General features: G+C 38.6%; 1 protein-coding gene across 3 annotated transcripts in view; it reads left to right on the forward strand.

The window, feature by feature from the left end:
* Nucleotides 1–14,263, forward strand: part of LOC140743236 (uncharacterized) — a 32,976-nt gene extending 18,713 nt beyond the window's left edge. Inside the window, exons 6-10 of one of the 3 annotated variants that reach the window (XM_073074356.1) lie at nt 3,537–3,632; nt 4,297–4,605; nt 6,521–6,783; nt 7,964–8,158; nt 8,713–14,263. In XM_073074356.1, coding sequence (XP_072930457.1) covers nt 3,537–3,632; nt 4,297–4,605; nt 6,521–6,783; nt 7,964–8,158; nt 8,713–13,385 — 5,536 coding nt within the window. In that variant the 3' untranslated portion in view covers nt 13,386–14,263. The remainder of the gene's footprint in view (nt 1–3,536; nt 3,633–4,296; nt 4,606–6,520; nt 6,784–7,963; nt 8,159–8,712) is intronic. The other 2 variants (XM_073074357.1, XM_073074358.1) reach the window with 2 other exon arrangements.
* The last annotated feature ends 329 nt before the right edge of the window (nt 14,264–14,592 follow it).

Here is a 14,592-nt window from a genome sequence, read left to right on the forward strand (position 1 = left end):
CACTTGCCTTCAAACGAGTCTACTTATGCTTGAGCATCGGTCCGAGACAGATGTTTGTCAAATTCAATAAAATATTTTATTTAACACATATTCTGCTATTTTGGAATGTAAAAATGATAGCAGAAAGAAGAGAATTAAAAATGGAGGTGTTCGCTTTATTGGCGCTTCGAAGCTTAAGTTCTTAAGTGACGCCAGTTCCATACTTCGTGTTGAGATATTCCCACGATATTATGGTGAGTGGCCTTCTGCAACTGCTGTGCTGTGGTACGACTGCACTGATTTGCAAATTTCTATTCAATATCATATTAATATTTAAATCTAACAGAGCTTTTAATAGGTACACCATTTTCAAAGAAAGAATACTATATTAAGGAAAATCTTCCGCCCACGTCGCTGCCCACGTTCACCATACCATAATGTCTACCTAAGAAGAATAGTTGTAATAAAAAACGTATTGACATTCGCACGCGTGCTAGTTACACACGGTCGCAAAGAAACTGCAGCAGCGAGATATTACTTGTGTGCTGATGGGGAGGACAAAATATCGTCACAAGTTCGTATTTTTCTACAACTCGTTAATTCAACATTTTGCTTCAAATTTATAGTAATATTTTCTATAATTCAAACGGGGTATGAGTGCCATCGTATTCCAAGATATTCTTTTCTTACAACAGTACGACTTAGGGAACAGTTGTGCGCTTCCCTGAACTTATATCATCCAGCGTTCGTAAATGATAACGTTAGATTTTGTGCGGTTATGGGTGATTTATATAAAGTTAAAATAAATATAAAACATTTAAATTTATTATGATACCAACTGGTATTAAGCCAACAATTGTATTCTTAAAAGTGGGACTAGAAAGAGTTCTAAAGAAGAGAGCATTTTTGCCTTTAGAATTCCTGCGCCAGGACGGAATTTATTGATTTATTTTATGCGTGTTACATGATATGTGTTGCTTAACTACAAATATTACAGGAGTCCGACGGTGGGCGAACCTCCTCGTTATATTTCTTGTGAAATGTTCTGAAGTGGCTGTTTCAGTAGGAGTTGATTTTTCCTTTTGTTAAAAACTTCTTGTTTGTTCAGAAGCGGTTGGTTCGCCTGAGTCACGTTTTATAGTTTATAACAGGTGCCTGGTTTTTAAGTCAACACATATAAATATGTGGTGCATAAAAAAAAGTGAATAAAAGCTTATAAAAAGACATGAAATTTGTTTGTTTTGAAATGTATCGTGTACCGTATTGATTTCGGCGAACGCTACAGGTGTAGCGCATGTGATCTACCGGTCTCTATCAGATTGGTGCTCTCGGTTCGAAATGAATTATCATTATACAATACGAGCAAACCTGATTGGCGGTCTTAAAACTTTATTTATTAAGGTACATCGGAGCTATTGCGACTAAAAAGTTTGACTGTTGTACTTTGTACTATCGTTAAATGTGACTTTTAAACATTTCAATTAATGAGACATTACTATAATAGGTATAATATTTCTAATGCTGTTTGTTTTTAAATTATTGATTGCAAAAAAATAACAAAGGAATAGTAATAAGATTTTAAGACGAAAGTAGCCTGTATCGGGGATAAATGCAAGTGTGTAATATAATGTTTTAGTTGGGCTTTTAGGTTCAAAACTAGATGATAACTAAAATTAAATAAAATATAACACGATTTAAAACTATACAGCTATATACGAGGGTCAAACTGAAAGTTCTAAGAAAGAAGAAAATCAAAAACTAAGCAAACTCACAAGTTATTATTTTATTATAACTTTTCAAAATAGTGTCCGTTCACATCAATACATCGCTGCACCCGATGGAACAACTGAGAAGAGCACTTTGCCCATTCTTTGAGGGTCTCTTCGACGGCCTTTTAAAACGCAGCCACACTGCTTCCTCGGCGTCTGTAAAACGTTCTCCTCGAAAATTTTCTTTTATTTTCGGGAATAAATAAAAATCGCAGGGTGCGAGGTCGGGGCTATAAGGCGGGTGACTCAGTAACTCCACGTCTGAGATCGCTAAATAGTTATTCGTTTTCCTAGTGATGTGCGACGAGGCATTGTCGTGGTGAAGGAGGATCCTGCTTCGAGGTCGTTTTTCGCGAACTATTTCCAAGACAAGTGGAAAACAATTATTAGTGTACCGCTCTGCATTAACCGTTTTATGATCCTCCAAGACAATCGCGTCATGACCTCTCCTTCCGAAGAACGAGGCCACCATCTTCTTTCCAACACTTCGAACTCTCTTCACTTTAGTTGGCACCTCCTCGGAAAGAAAACCACTGAGCAAGACTGCCTTTTGGTTTTCGGATCATAGCAATGAATCCAGGTTTCGTAACCAGTTACTACGTGAAACATAGCATTTGAGTCTCCTCCGTTAATTTTTTTAATCATTTCTCGGTACCAATCAACACGGCGGAGTTTTTGGGCCTCGGTTAAATTTTGAGGTATCCAACGGGCACAAAGCTTCCTGACCGCTAAATGTTCATGGAGGATTTTGTGCACTTGACTCATACCAATGCCTAGGCTTGTCCGAATCTGCTGATAGGTAACTCTTTTGTCAGTCTCTATCATACGCCGCACACTGATGTTATCTTCAGTCTTCGCTGTAGAAGGGCGTCCCTCACGCAGATCATCGGTGAGATTAGTGCGACCACGTTTAAATTCATGAAACCTGTTGTAAACTGTGGCACGAGATGGGGCTTCATCGTGAAAGGCCAGTCGAAGTCTATCATAACGTTCTTGTTGACTTAAATGACATAGAAAATCATAAATAATCATTGCACGAAAATTTTCTCGGCTTAAATTCATGCTGACGTGCACAAATAATTTTCAATTTGCCGCCGAATCGTAAAACAAATGAATGAAATATATACCTAATAATATTGGTAAAAAGTTCTATTTTCAAAATTTAAACTTATTTTTTTAATATAATATTTATAAGAAGCCGGTTCTAAAAACTTTCAGTTTGGCCCTCGTAATAAGGTTGTATTTTGTTGAAACGAATCTTAAACAGGTATAAGAGGGCAAAAGTTACTATTATTGTAGAACTTGTGTAGGGGCACCCTATTTAATAATGTATGAAACATTATTAAATAGAGTGTTCTATTATTGTATTAGTTCAACATATTTAAAAAAACACAAGAGATTTAGATAAACTGTTTTTGAAATTTAACAGGTTTTCTCAAAATCATATAGGGTGTCAAAATCGTTTTGATTTTTGAATATTTTGGCACCATGCAATTATTTATTTCAAAAACCATAAATAGAATAACACAATAGTCTCTATAGGTTTCACTTGGCACGGGTATCCATTTCAGAGCATACATACAAGTGTAAAATTATTTTCTCTCTAAAAATATATTCGATGCGTTGTTAAAAATGGTATAATTAAAATATTCTATGAAAATGTTTAAATATGGAATTCTATTCCTGTACACTTGCAAATGTAGAGGCTCCAATGAATATTTAAGGTCAAAAAATTAAAATTGTACAAGAAGGAACGTCTTCGCTTTACTACGACATTATATTGGACAGACTCACAAGAGGCCAGAAATCGTGGCGGGCCGCGGAGCAAGGCTCCTCGAGCCGGTCCCGGTCCGCCGGCCAAGGGACCTCTTCCGCTGTCCAGAGGTATGGCAGCGCCCCTTGCCTGTCGTTTTAAAATTAAGGATGTTCCTAATAAAAGTTGCACAAGAATTCACTACTTGAATATAATAAAAAATGTGGTAATTTACAGAATTGCTTATATGCCATAAATGGTACTTTTAAAATATAAATTTATAAACGTTCGGAACATCCTTAACGTAATTTTGATATCGTTTGTTTTATTTATATTTCATCGAATATTTCTTCACGTTTTTATAACAAGCATTCACATAATTTCATTATCAGAACGGGTATGCCAAACCAGCTACGCTTTTATGATTTCCCAAAACGCTTATTTGTGGATCCTAGGACCATGCACTCGTTATATATATTATATTTTTCTTTCCATATTTCTCCTTACAGTTATTTTTTAGTATTTATTCGTGTTTAGTACGATTCCATAGTAGTGGACAGTTATGTATATGTTGCTAAACCTAGTTCTTATTAGTTAAACGGCATGGACATTCATTTTGAAGCATTACCAAGCGCGCAAAATCATCGCGTTCCGAAATTGCATGTGTTTATTTACATTAACTGTATTTGTATGGACTAGATAAATACCAGGATTATTTACTTTCCTACTGTATCTGTCGTTATTCTCATATCATTTTACAAAATTGCGAGGGCTAATAATGAATGTATTTTTTAGACGCTCCAAATCGACATCATCTGATTCGGACAGCTCGGCGGGCGAGAAAGTAGAAGAGCCCGCAGAACCAGAACCAGCAGAGGAGGAGGAAGAGAAAGCAATGCCTCAGAAGTCATCGAAAGCGAGTAAGGGGAAAGTAAAGCGCTCGAAGAGTACCGTGAAAAAGAAGGAGCCACCGCCGCCGCCGCCGCCCGTGCGCGCCGGCAGAAAGACCAACAACTCGCTAGCATCCGCCACCGGCCAGATAGTCATTCCCGACAACGATGAGCCCGGCAACAGCACCAGAAAGAAGATCAAAACATCACAAATGTAATTATGTTATGTCCTTTATATCTACGATACAAGGCGTTGAGCAGGCAGTCCTCTTGCCATATGGCTGGCTGTGTATTGACCTAGTAACCAATAGACGTCGGGTCCACAATAGTCCGTTGAATAATTACTAGAGATGAAACTGTTAGTAGTTTAGCCGGATACCGGATGTTCGGCTGTTGTTCGGCTTCATGGTTACATATTTCATAACCTATGATAATGTATTAAAAATATTAAAATCCATTTGAAGCATTATCATATGTTACGTACCGATATTTTTTTGTTCACTTTTGCAACGTCATATTTGCACAATATCATCACACAAGAAGCTATTATTGACTTTTGGTCAATTGCTCAGGCGAATGACAATGAGCCCATTGTAGCCTGTTGAACGCAGTCCCGACATCCATTAGTTGGTAGATCAATCAACCATTTTTTTTTTCAATAATACGTCTTTATCGACTAATTTATCACATTTCCTTTACAAACTTTGCAAAAAATCAGATAATGTTTTATAATTTAAAGAAAGACGGAAAGAAAAAGACGGACCTAAATTATCAACAACCATCAATTATGTGTTCTGCACAAAAATCAGTGTGATGTGATCGTTGCAGTATAAATTATCAAATTTCTATCTTTAGTAGTTTCGTGGGACAGATGGCACATTAATAATGGGTAAAAAATATATTCTGGCGTCTAGTTAGAGAGGTGTGAAAGTATTTTATAGCTTGAAGCAGCAGTTGCATTTATTTATTTGGATTTGGATAACAAAGATTCATTTGGTTAGTTATAATTAAACTTAAAACGATGTTAGTGCACATATACATCCTAAGGTAACGGTGTTGATAGTTAGCGTGTATTTTATATATGACCCTTTAAAAAAAAAACTCCTTATTCTTTTAAAAAGACCTGCCAGTACATATAAAGGCAATGGTGATTACGAAAGTAACACTAGGGTGCTATATATTGTTTTATAATTAGTTATTAATCGATTATTCTGTCACTGTTGAACTCTAGTCCGTAAGATCATTTTATGAAAGCTGGCTATGGGTTGGTAGACAATAGTATCAATAACTTTTAGGTTGTTTCTTGTTGATTTGTTGATATTAAGTAATTTAAATATTTACCAAAGATTTGAACCCATGCCTCACAGCGTTATTATTATCATTGGGGCTAACTGATAGTAAATACTTTCATGGAAATATTGCATTTGGAAATATGGCCTGTGAAGTCTTCATGACTTATGACTCAGTTATGCTTACACCAGATTAGAGATCGCACATCTGCAACTTTAGTGCGACGTACAAAATGTGAGATAATATTATTAGTCCCGGTAAGCTGCCTAATTGCCTGCTTTCCACCTTCGATACTATTGTTTAATGTCCATTTGTAAAAATAGTTACGACATATTTTCGAAAGTATTAACCAATTACATACATTTCAATTTGCATACCTAAACGGCCACGAAGTAAGTGTATGGAATTTTACAAAACGATATCACTAATAAATCATTCATCATTTTATGTATCGCTTACAATGTATTAAATTGCGTGATTGCTGAACCTCATGTATCATAATATTGTAGTAGGTGTTTGTACATGTGTACACTCACATACTATAAGTCATCTAATTAAATCATTGTTTCTCAAGTGCGAGGTCGCGGCTATGTTGTGGTCACGTGTAACCTAAATGTATCACCACCGTCGATTTACTGGGTCTAGACATCTTATTCAAAAAGTTATTTGCTCGGCAGGGAGCATGCCATTAAAGTGATTGAGAAGCAATGAATTACATTAAATCAGTTCCATAAAAGGCACATTTGAAATCATTCCTATTTTAATATTTTACATCATTTTGGAATTAATAGTTTCTAATAATATGTACTGCCTATGTGATATTATCATATTATTTTTAGTTTCAGCCAAACTGAAGAAGATGTACAGACGGACATGTATAAAGTTCTGGAACAGCTAACCTTGCATGACGATGCGTGGCCCTTCATGGATCCTGTGGAGGAAGACTATGCACCTAACTACTACGCGGTCATCCGCAGGCCCATGGACCTGAATAAGATGGAGGAGCGCCTAGATAAGGGCCTCTACACTGACTTTTCCATGTTCAAGGCAGACTTTAAACTTATTGTGAACAATTGCCGGCTGTACAATGGCCAGGACAATGGTGAGTCTAATAATAATAATCTTCCTCTTCTATACGACACATATTTTAAGGTGGTGGAACCTTTTATGGAATTGAACCAACACAGCTGTATCTATTTCTCCTACTCATTTAGCCTCTTATAACAGAAGTGTTGTAAATTGATGGGTTACTCATCTTAAGATAGCCTGCATACTCATTTGGTACATCTATATCATAAAAATAAATAGCAAATTTTCTTTATTAAAATTGTAGTAGACATGGATATATTATTTTGAAACAGAAATAATTCCTAATTTATGCCTAACCTAACTTCTAATTCCCGCCACCAAGATTCATCTTAACTTTGATATTGTTGAACAGTTGTAAGTTATACTCAGCTGTTAGCGGATAAAAAGAGTGTTTGTTTCAATAAATGAAATCCATAATCCAAATTACATTAAAGTAATTGTAGTGTAGTTGTTCATATTTATACCAATATACTAGCAGAACGCGCGGCTTCGCCCGCGTAAAAAATATGATATGATATACAAATAATTGTAATTGTAAATTTGTACCTGTAACAATTTTAACGATAAAGTAACATTTTATATATTTAATAAAAGTTATTTTTACTTATTTTTTTCGTCACCGTGTACCTAAATTGGTCAAGCTTTCTTCAGAAACATACACTAAAACTCTAATTAGTGGACTTTTATGGAACTTCTTTAAAATATAAGTTTCATGTAATAAAATTAACAATAATTATTATTTACACTATTCCATAGGAACCGTCCATGTTATTCTCTGACCCATAAACTACCTAACCACATCGCAAAAATCATAACGATCCCTTGGTATGTGAAAAACAAAACACAAACGTATACATGGGAACCATATGGTAACTCTTTTGTGCCAACCGTATGGCAAATTGTTAACCCCCTCTCACAACTTTTGGTGTTTAGCTTAAGGTATGCGCCTCACATACGGTATGGTTCTTTCCCAGATTCGCTGACTGGGTGGTTAGAGCTCCCATTCTTGCCGCCTTCAACCCCCTTTAGTTTCTTACGACAGGCAGGGATTACTGAAGCGCTGATCTAGCCCAAAATTTTAAGCCAAGGTCTATGTGTCTACCACATCACTATCACTAAACCACGTATAACAACTATACCTCAGGCAGGGCAAAATGTCGGCAAAATAAAAAAAAAAAATCGTAATGTTTTAGAGTATACAACGATGGTGGACAACCTGCAGGCTGCATTCGAACGCCTCACCGAGAAATACATCCACCGGCCGTCGTCGTCGGACGAAGAGATCGCGGTGGAATACCAGCTGCCCACCCCCTCCAGGAAACATAAGCTGAAGCACACCGAGTCGCCCCCACGCCCAAAGCGCAGGAAAAGGAGGATTGAGACCATCGGTAAGATTTTAAGCGCAATGTGGATATAGTCCGCGCCAAACCACTAGTCCGCTCGGAATATATAAATGAGTCGCCTCGAATAGACAATTAGAGATATTGGCGGGACGAAGACAGCGCGGGGCCCTTATTGAATTGAATAATAAGGGAGCTGATGTTCGAGCGGTCACCATGACTACGACTGCCGCCGCTCAACGTCGTCTGTCGTCACCAACCAACCAATGAGTTGTTATGATCTCACTCTTGATCGTGTATTACATCCGTAACATCTAATTTCACTTGTCATCTTATAATTACTTTACGAGTTTTTCCAGTGTTCGATGAACATATGCGCAATGCCGCAATGTTTAATAGCTAAAACAACTAGTATAGCTTATAATAATTTAAACTTAGAAAAGTTAAATCTGAATTATTTGCAATTATTTTTATACGAAATTTTATTGAATAAGAAATATCGCAAGCTTCTAAAGTAAATTTGTCGAAATTACCAAATTTAAAATTATTTATAATTCAATGTCCTTTAGTACTAGATTTTATTCATATATAATAAATTTAAGTTTCAGGGGACCTGGTTGGAATGAAGAAATCTGAACGGGACAGGCTCTGTGCGCATTTAGACCGAGATGACGATGATGACGATATGGCAGGAAAAGTGAAGTTGGATGATGGCACTGTGGAAGAACCACAACAGAACGAGATTGACCAAGAAGAACCAGAAGAACACCATGAGGATGACAAAGATGAAGTTCAGGTGATAGAAGATATGGGGGATGAAGCTCCAAATCCGAAAGAGAATGAAACATCGGAATCTCACAAACACGGTAAAGAGAAAAAGAAACGCAAAAGTCATCACAGACATGGCAAGCATTCCAAAGCCCATAAAAAAGAACATAAATCTGGGAAACGCAAGCACAGTAAGAAGCATGGAAAGAATAAAGACGGGGAGGGGAAGAAAGAGAAGAAGAAAAGAAAGAAGAGCAAACATCAGCCTCCAGAACAGGAACTAATGGAACAACCAATGGAAGAACTGAAACATGCTACATCACAAGAATCTTTGGAGAGCTCCAATAGAAGTCGAAGTGCTTCACCTTTACCATCGATTCATACTCCTACTCCTTCACCGGAGCCTGTTGAAGAACCACCAAAACCAGAACCCTCTGATCAACTCTCTGACCCAGAGTTTTTAAAAGATAAATATGATAAGATCAAGGAGAGGCGACGTCACGCGGCAAAGGATGCTTGGGAATCACTTTTTGAGTTTAAACAGAAAGTGGTCGACAAACAGAAGCACAACTTAGACGTCGCACACAAGGACAAAAATCCAAAATTAAAGGAAACCATTGAAAAGTTGAAAGCTAAAAATGAGAAAATCAGTTTTAACACACTGTTCAATCCCGGCCGCAGTGGGCTCCGTCGTTCAAAGCCCACTCACACAAAGACATCCAGGGATTTCAAAGACTCTGATAATGATACTTCAGAAAAGGATGAAGAAGACAAGGCGCCAGAACCAGAAGAGGAGGAGGAAGAGGAAGTGGTTGTGAAGAAAAAGAAAAGGAGGAGCAGCAAGAGGGTTAAAAAGAGTACAGCTAAGAATGCATCTGCTTCCGTAGCTCTAGAACAAGCTGCTAAGGATATAAGTAAGTGGTTGGATGATGCTCCGAAAGGCTCAGCTTTGAGCTCTCCATCTGATAGTCCGGCTCGAACTATTTCGACAGAAGATCATGATAGCAGTCGATTAGATGATGAATCTTCGCAAGGAGAAAGATCTCTGTTGTCCCGTAGAGATGCATCCCGCAAGAGACACTCTTCAAGAGAGAATAGGATCGTAAAGAGAAGGGAGATCCAAAGAACAATTGAGCGACTGCAACCTGGAAAGAGCAAGGGCAATTTATTGACAAACTTACCCAATAAAAATATTGAAAAATGTGAAGAAATGCCATCTATAGGCCCTCTTAATAAAGTGCGAGATACTAGTAGGGAGGAATCTAGCCCTAAGTTGAGTCTCGGATCCGTGTTACCAACTGTCGAGTTCACACTCGGTGATGATCACAAGTTCAGAAACAATGAGGAGTCGAAGGTTACGGTTCAAAAAGATGTAACATATACCAAACCAGTTGAGGTTGCCAAGGAGGTCAAAGAAGTACAAACATCCACAGAGGAGCTGCCTGCGGTACAAAATATTTATCCACACAAGAAGGATGCTGAAGTGGAGACTGAACCACAATTAGGCGCCAGCAAGCCTAGTCAGGAGAAAGCCACGCCTAACCTGAGCGCGTGGTTCAAGGCTTTCGGTGCTCCTAAAAGTACACCTGGCCCTGTGGCTAAAAAGAAGTCCGATGATAATGAGGCCGAAGAAAAAGTAAGAGAAAAATTATCTGAACGTAAGAGTAACTCACGGAAGGTTGTGAGCCCAAAGCCCTGCACGTCTAAATTTGACTCACCTAACGATCCGGGCACTCCGAATGCCGACGGAGGTGATAGTCCTCTTGCGAGTGTGAATCCTAATAGACCGCGAAGAACCAGCACTGGCAGTTCAGTGTCCGAACGCTCCTCTTTCAGTCAAGATCTTGACTCACCTCGTCACCAAATATCTCACAATTCGCCATTGCTCCGTTCACCAGCATCGCCGCGCACGGAGGACTTCCAAAAGATTACCTATCCAATAATCAATGGCACAGTTCGTGCTGGATTTTATCAAGACACCACATCGACCAAGAGCCCTGAGAAAAGCTGCAGTCCCCGAGAAGGTCTTAAGTCACCATACTCACCATACTCACAACATGTGTACGCTTCAAATAGCGCAACGGCCACTGCCGTACCACATTATTTCGTAGATCATAATAAAAGCCCTCTGCCTACTTATGGGCAAAACGCTCCACCATACTATGATTCTTCAAAAATACATTTGATCAACAAGCCTCCTCGAGCCCACGACGATTATACGGGTATGGGTCAAGACGCATACCACCAAAATCCATACGGTGCACCATACTCTCAACCGATGTCTGCTGTGCCGCCACCACCGCCGCCACCGCCACCTCCGCCTCCTCCTCCCCCACCGCCTCCTGCTCCTCTTCCCCTTCCTCTACCTCTTCCTCCCCCTCCTCCTCCACCTCCACCTCCACCTCCGCCGCCACCTCAACCTGTTTCCATTTTACCTCCGCCACCACCCCCACCTCCGCAAGTTTCATCTGATCCTAAAACTACTCTCTTTCCAGTTAAAAAACGCACCTATAATGAGCCAGATATCTCTACATCTGCAAAGAATACGATGGATCTAAAAGATTCAATTTTACTATCGCCAATAAAGAGCGAGATTCCAAAACCTCCCTCGGTGCATCCACCTCTGCCGCCTCTATCGGTTGATGATATTGCATTGGCTTTGAGTGAAAAGTCAGAAATCGCAAAACTGAACACTCTTCGAGAAAAAAGTGGTATGGACTACGGTGAAATGGATGTTCCTGAAAACTTAGTCAGCAATGAAAATGTACTTGACAATAGGAAACAAACAAACGACGTTGATATGAATAAGTCCATTAATTTAAACGTAAAGGATAATATCGACATGGTCAATATGGGCTACATGAATACCGCGGATACACATGAAATTAACTATTCTTCCAATCCAACAAAATCCAATGTTAATCACTTGCTAAGAAAGGGTTATGAGATAGAATCAGCTATTAATCTCGGAATTAATAATCCACAATTGCAAAAGACACCGACTAAATCTAATCTCCACACCACGCCCAACATGATACCGGCTCACACACACGAGCCGACTATTCCCCGTCCTGCCATACACGCTGATCTTGGTGTTAACCAAAACTTGGCACACGTGCATCATAACCAGTACGATACGTTATCAAGTGCACAATCGATAAGTAATTTTTCTCTCAATGATATTGAACTAGCTAACAAAAAGTTATATTCGTGCAATACCGCACCCACCACTGCCGCTATCGATTACGGCAACTGGAAGATAAGCAATCAAATACGCAAGCAAGACGTGATGCCTTCGGATTATTCGACCAATTATTCAACTAACAATGCTGATAATAAGAAAGCAGAAGTGAGTTCATCTACCTCCACTGCTATCAACTATAATAAGTCTATGCACTCTCATCAGTATACCAATTACAACAACTTGCCACGATCCTCCATGCAAAGAACGCAAGAAATACAACAACATCTTCCTTCTGAACTCCGAATACCGAATCCGCGTGGTCTTCTGAAAGCTGATTCCATTGTGGCGGCTGCCACAATAAATGACAGTGAAGCTGTCTCTAAAGGTGTTGAAGCTCATACTAAAACTAAAAAATCAGAGAAACCCGCGATGGTTGCGATTCCTTATAAATCGACATATACGACGCTTTCATCTCTTCCGTTAGATACCTTGCGCAATTTGCCGAACTACCCTCAGATGTTGGAGCGGTACAGGAATGACGAGAGATATTTGCCAAGCTTCCCTGGTGGACCCACTTTATATCATGACAAAGCTTACCAAATGGCTGAATTATTCAATAAAACGGTGGCTCCCGAGGCGCATTCAGCTAGTAGTTCAATGGGAGGATATACGCAGCCAATGGTACAGATCACCAAGGAGAGCAACCCTTACAAGACACCATCCAGCTCCGCAAGTACTCATGCAGAATCCAAACCGAAGACCAAGAGAAGGAGGACCACGGAGAGTAAATCGTCGCAAATAGTCAACAACCAGGCCTTCCACGCAGCAGCGGCGTGCGGCAGCGGCGACATGTTAACGTCCGTGACGCAGGGAATGATGCCGGCGAGCGCGTTCAACGTAGGCACTGGCATGAACATGGCAGCGCTTAGCGGCATGTACGGCGACAATACCGGTTACGCACTCGCGGTCGATGACTACCGAAGCAGCAGCAATCAGATCATGGCGGCCAACTACATGGCGGCGGCGGCCGTAGCGCATCAGAGGAGCAACGAAACGACCGTTGATAAGATCGTGAAGCCGGCGCATCAAAGTTCCAACCATACAGGAACATTTTCTTTCATCGGACCACAAGTGCGGGCTGGGTATCCGTTCGTAGGGGCGGATCCGTCGTCTCCGCTCTACCAGCAATACCTGCAGCGCTACCAGGAGGAACTGCAGCGCCAGACGGGCGCGCAGATCATGGGCTTGTACGCGCCGCCTTATGCATCGACGCTCGCCGTTCGACAGCCTTACGACACTATCAACCGACCAACATGGCTCTAGACGTTTTATCCAGATTTGACACAAAACTAATAATCATAAATATGCACACACATTAACATAATGTATTATTCGAAATGACGATTATAGTAAAAATGTAATTTATATTATATTATTGTTTGTAGATTTATTAGACATTTTGTGAAAATACATTTATTGGTATTTCTTGATAACATGAACTCAAAGATTGACATCGTTATCAGCTTATCCCAGTCCAGAGGACTTATTTGTCTGCTTTGTGGATCGTTCTCAACTGCCAGTTATGATTGAGACGAACACGAGGCGCCGCGATCTCTGTTGACACGCTATGGTGATTTTATTTATAATAAATATAATAATAATATTCATAATAATTTCTTTTACTAATTGTAAGTTAATGTTGCTATCAAATTATATCAATGTTACAGATTTTGACGCATCCACAATTAGAATTAGGTAATAAGGTTTATGTTGCTCTTGTATATTTTCTATATTTAACATTTTATTTTACAATTAAATGTACATGATTCAAATGTGTTAAGACTTATCCAGTCTTAGAGCAGGCCATGCAATATCTCTACTTACATTATTATTTAAATGTTAGAATTTTATGCAATTAGACGCTTGTAAGCTTCTAGCTTTAATTTACTGATTATATTGCTTTTTAATAAGGTCACATAATGATTGAATTGTTATTAGTTTATTTCAAATTTTATGTTATACTTCTTGATTATATGGTTGTGTAAATATTACATTTTTTAATTTACAAACTATGTTTATTAGCAATGTATACTTTCTGTAGATAAGAGATCCATAATAAATAAAATCAATGGTAGATTTAAGGAATATTAAAACATTTCTTCTTGTGTAAAAAAAGGAAATAAAGATTTTCGAAATATTGATTGTGGTGTATTAATAATCAATCTATATGACTGTATCTATTTCTACAGTATAGAATATACATATATAGTTTATTGTTATTAATGTGATTATACATGTCTAGAAAAATATGCAAAATATATGTATGTATGTATGTAATTGTAATGTAATTATATTGTAACTGCATGAATATTAGGTTGTTCTGTGCAAATAACATGATTTTATTCTGAAAAATCATTTTTCATCACTAGTATATTTTGAGGTTTACAAAATCTGTTCCAATGAAATTTACAGAATGTATCATTTTCACCTTGATCTTAGTAATTATTACTTTAATATTAGTAACAAACGT

This window comes from Epargyreus clarus, unplaced genomic scaffold (genome assembly GCF_041222505.1).
Source record: "Epargyreus clarus isolate Ecla_fem2 unplaced genomic scaffold, WU_Ecla_fem_2.2 ptg000007l, whole genome shotgun sequence".
Taxonomy (NCBI): Eukaryota; Metazoa; Arthropoda; class Insecta; order Lepidoptera; family Hesperiidae; genus Epargyreus; species Epargyreus clarus.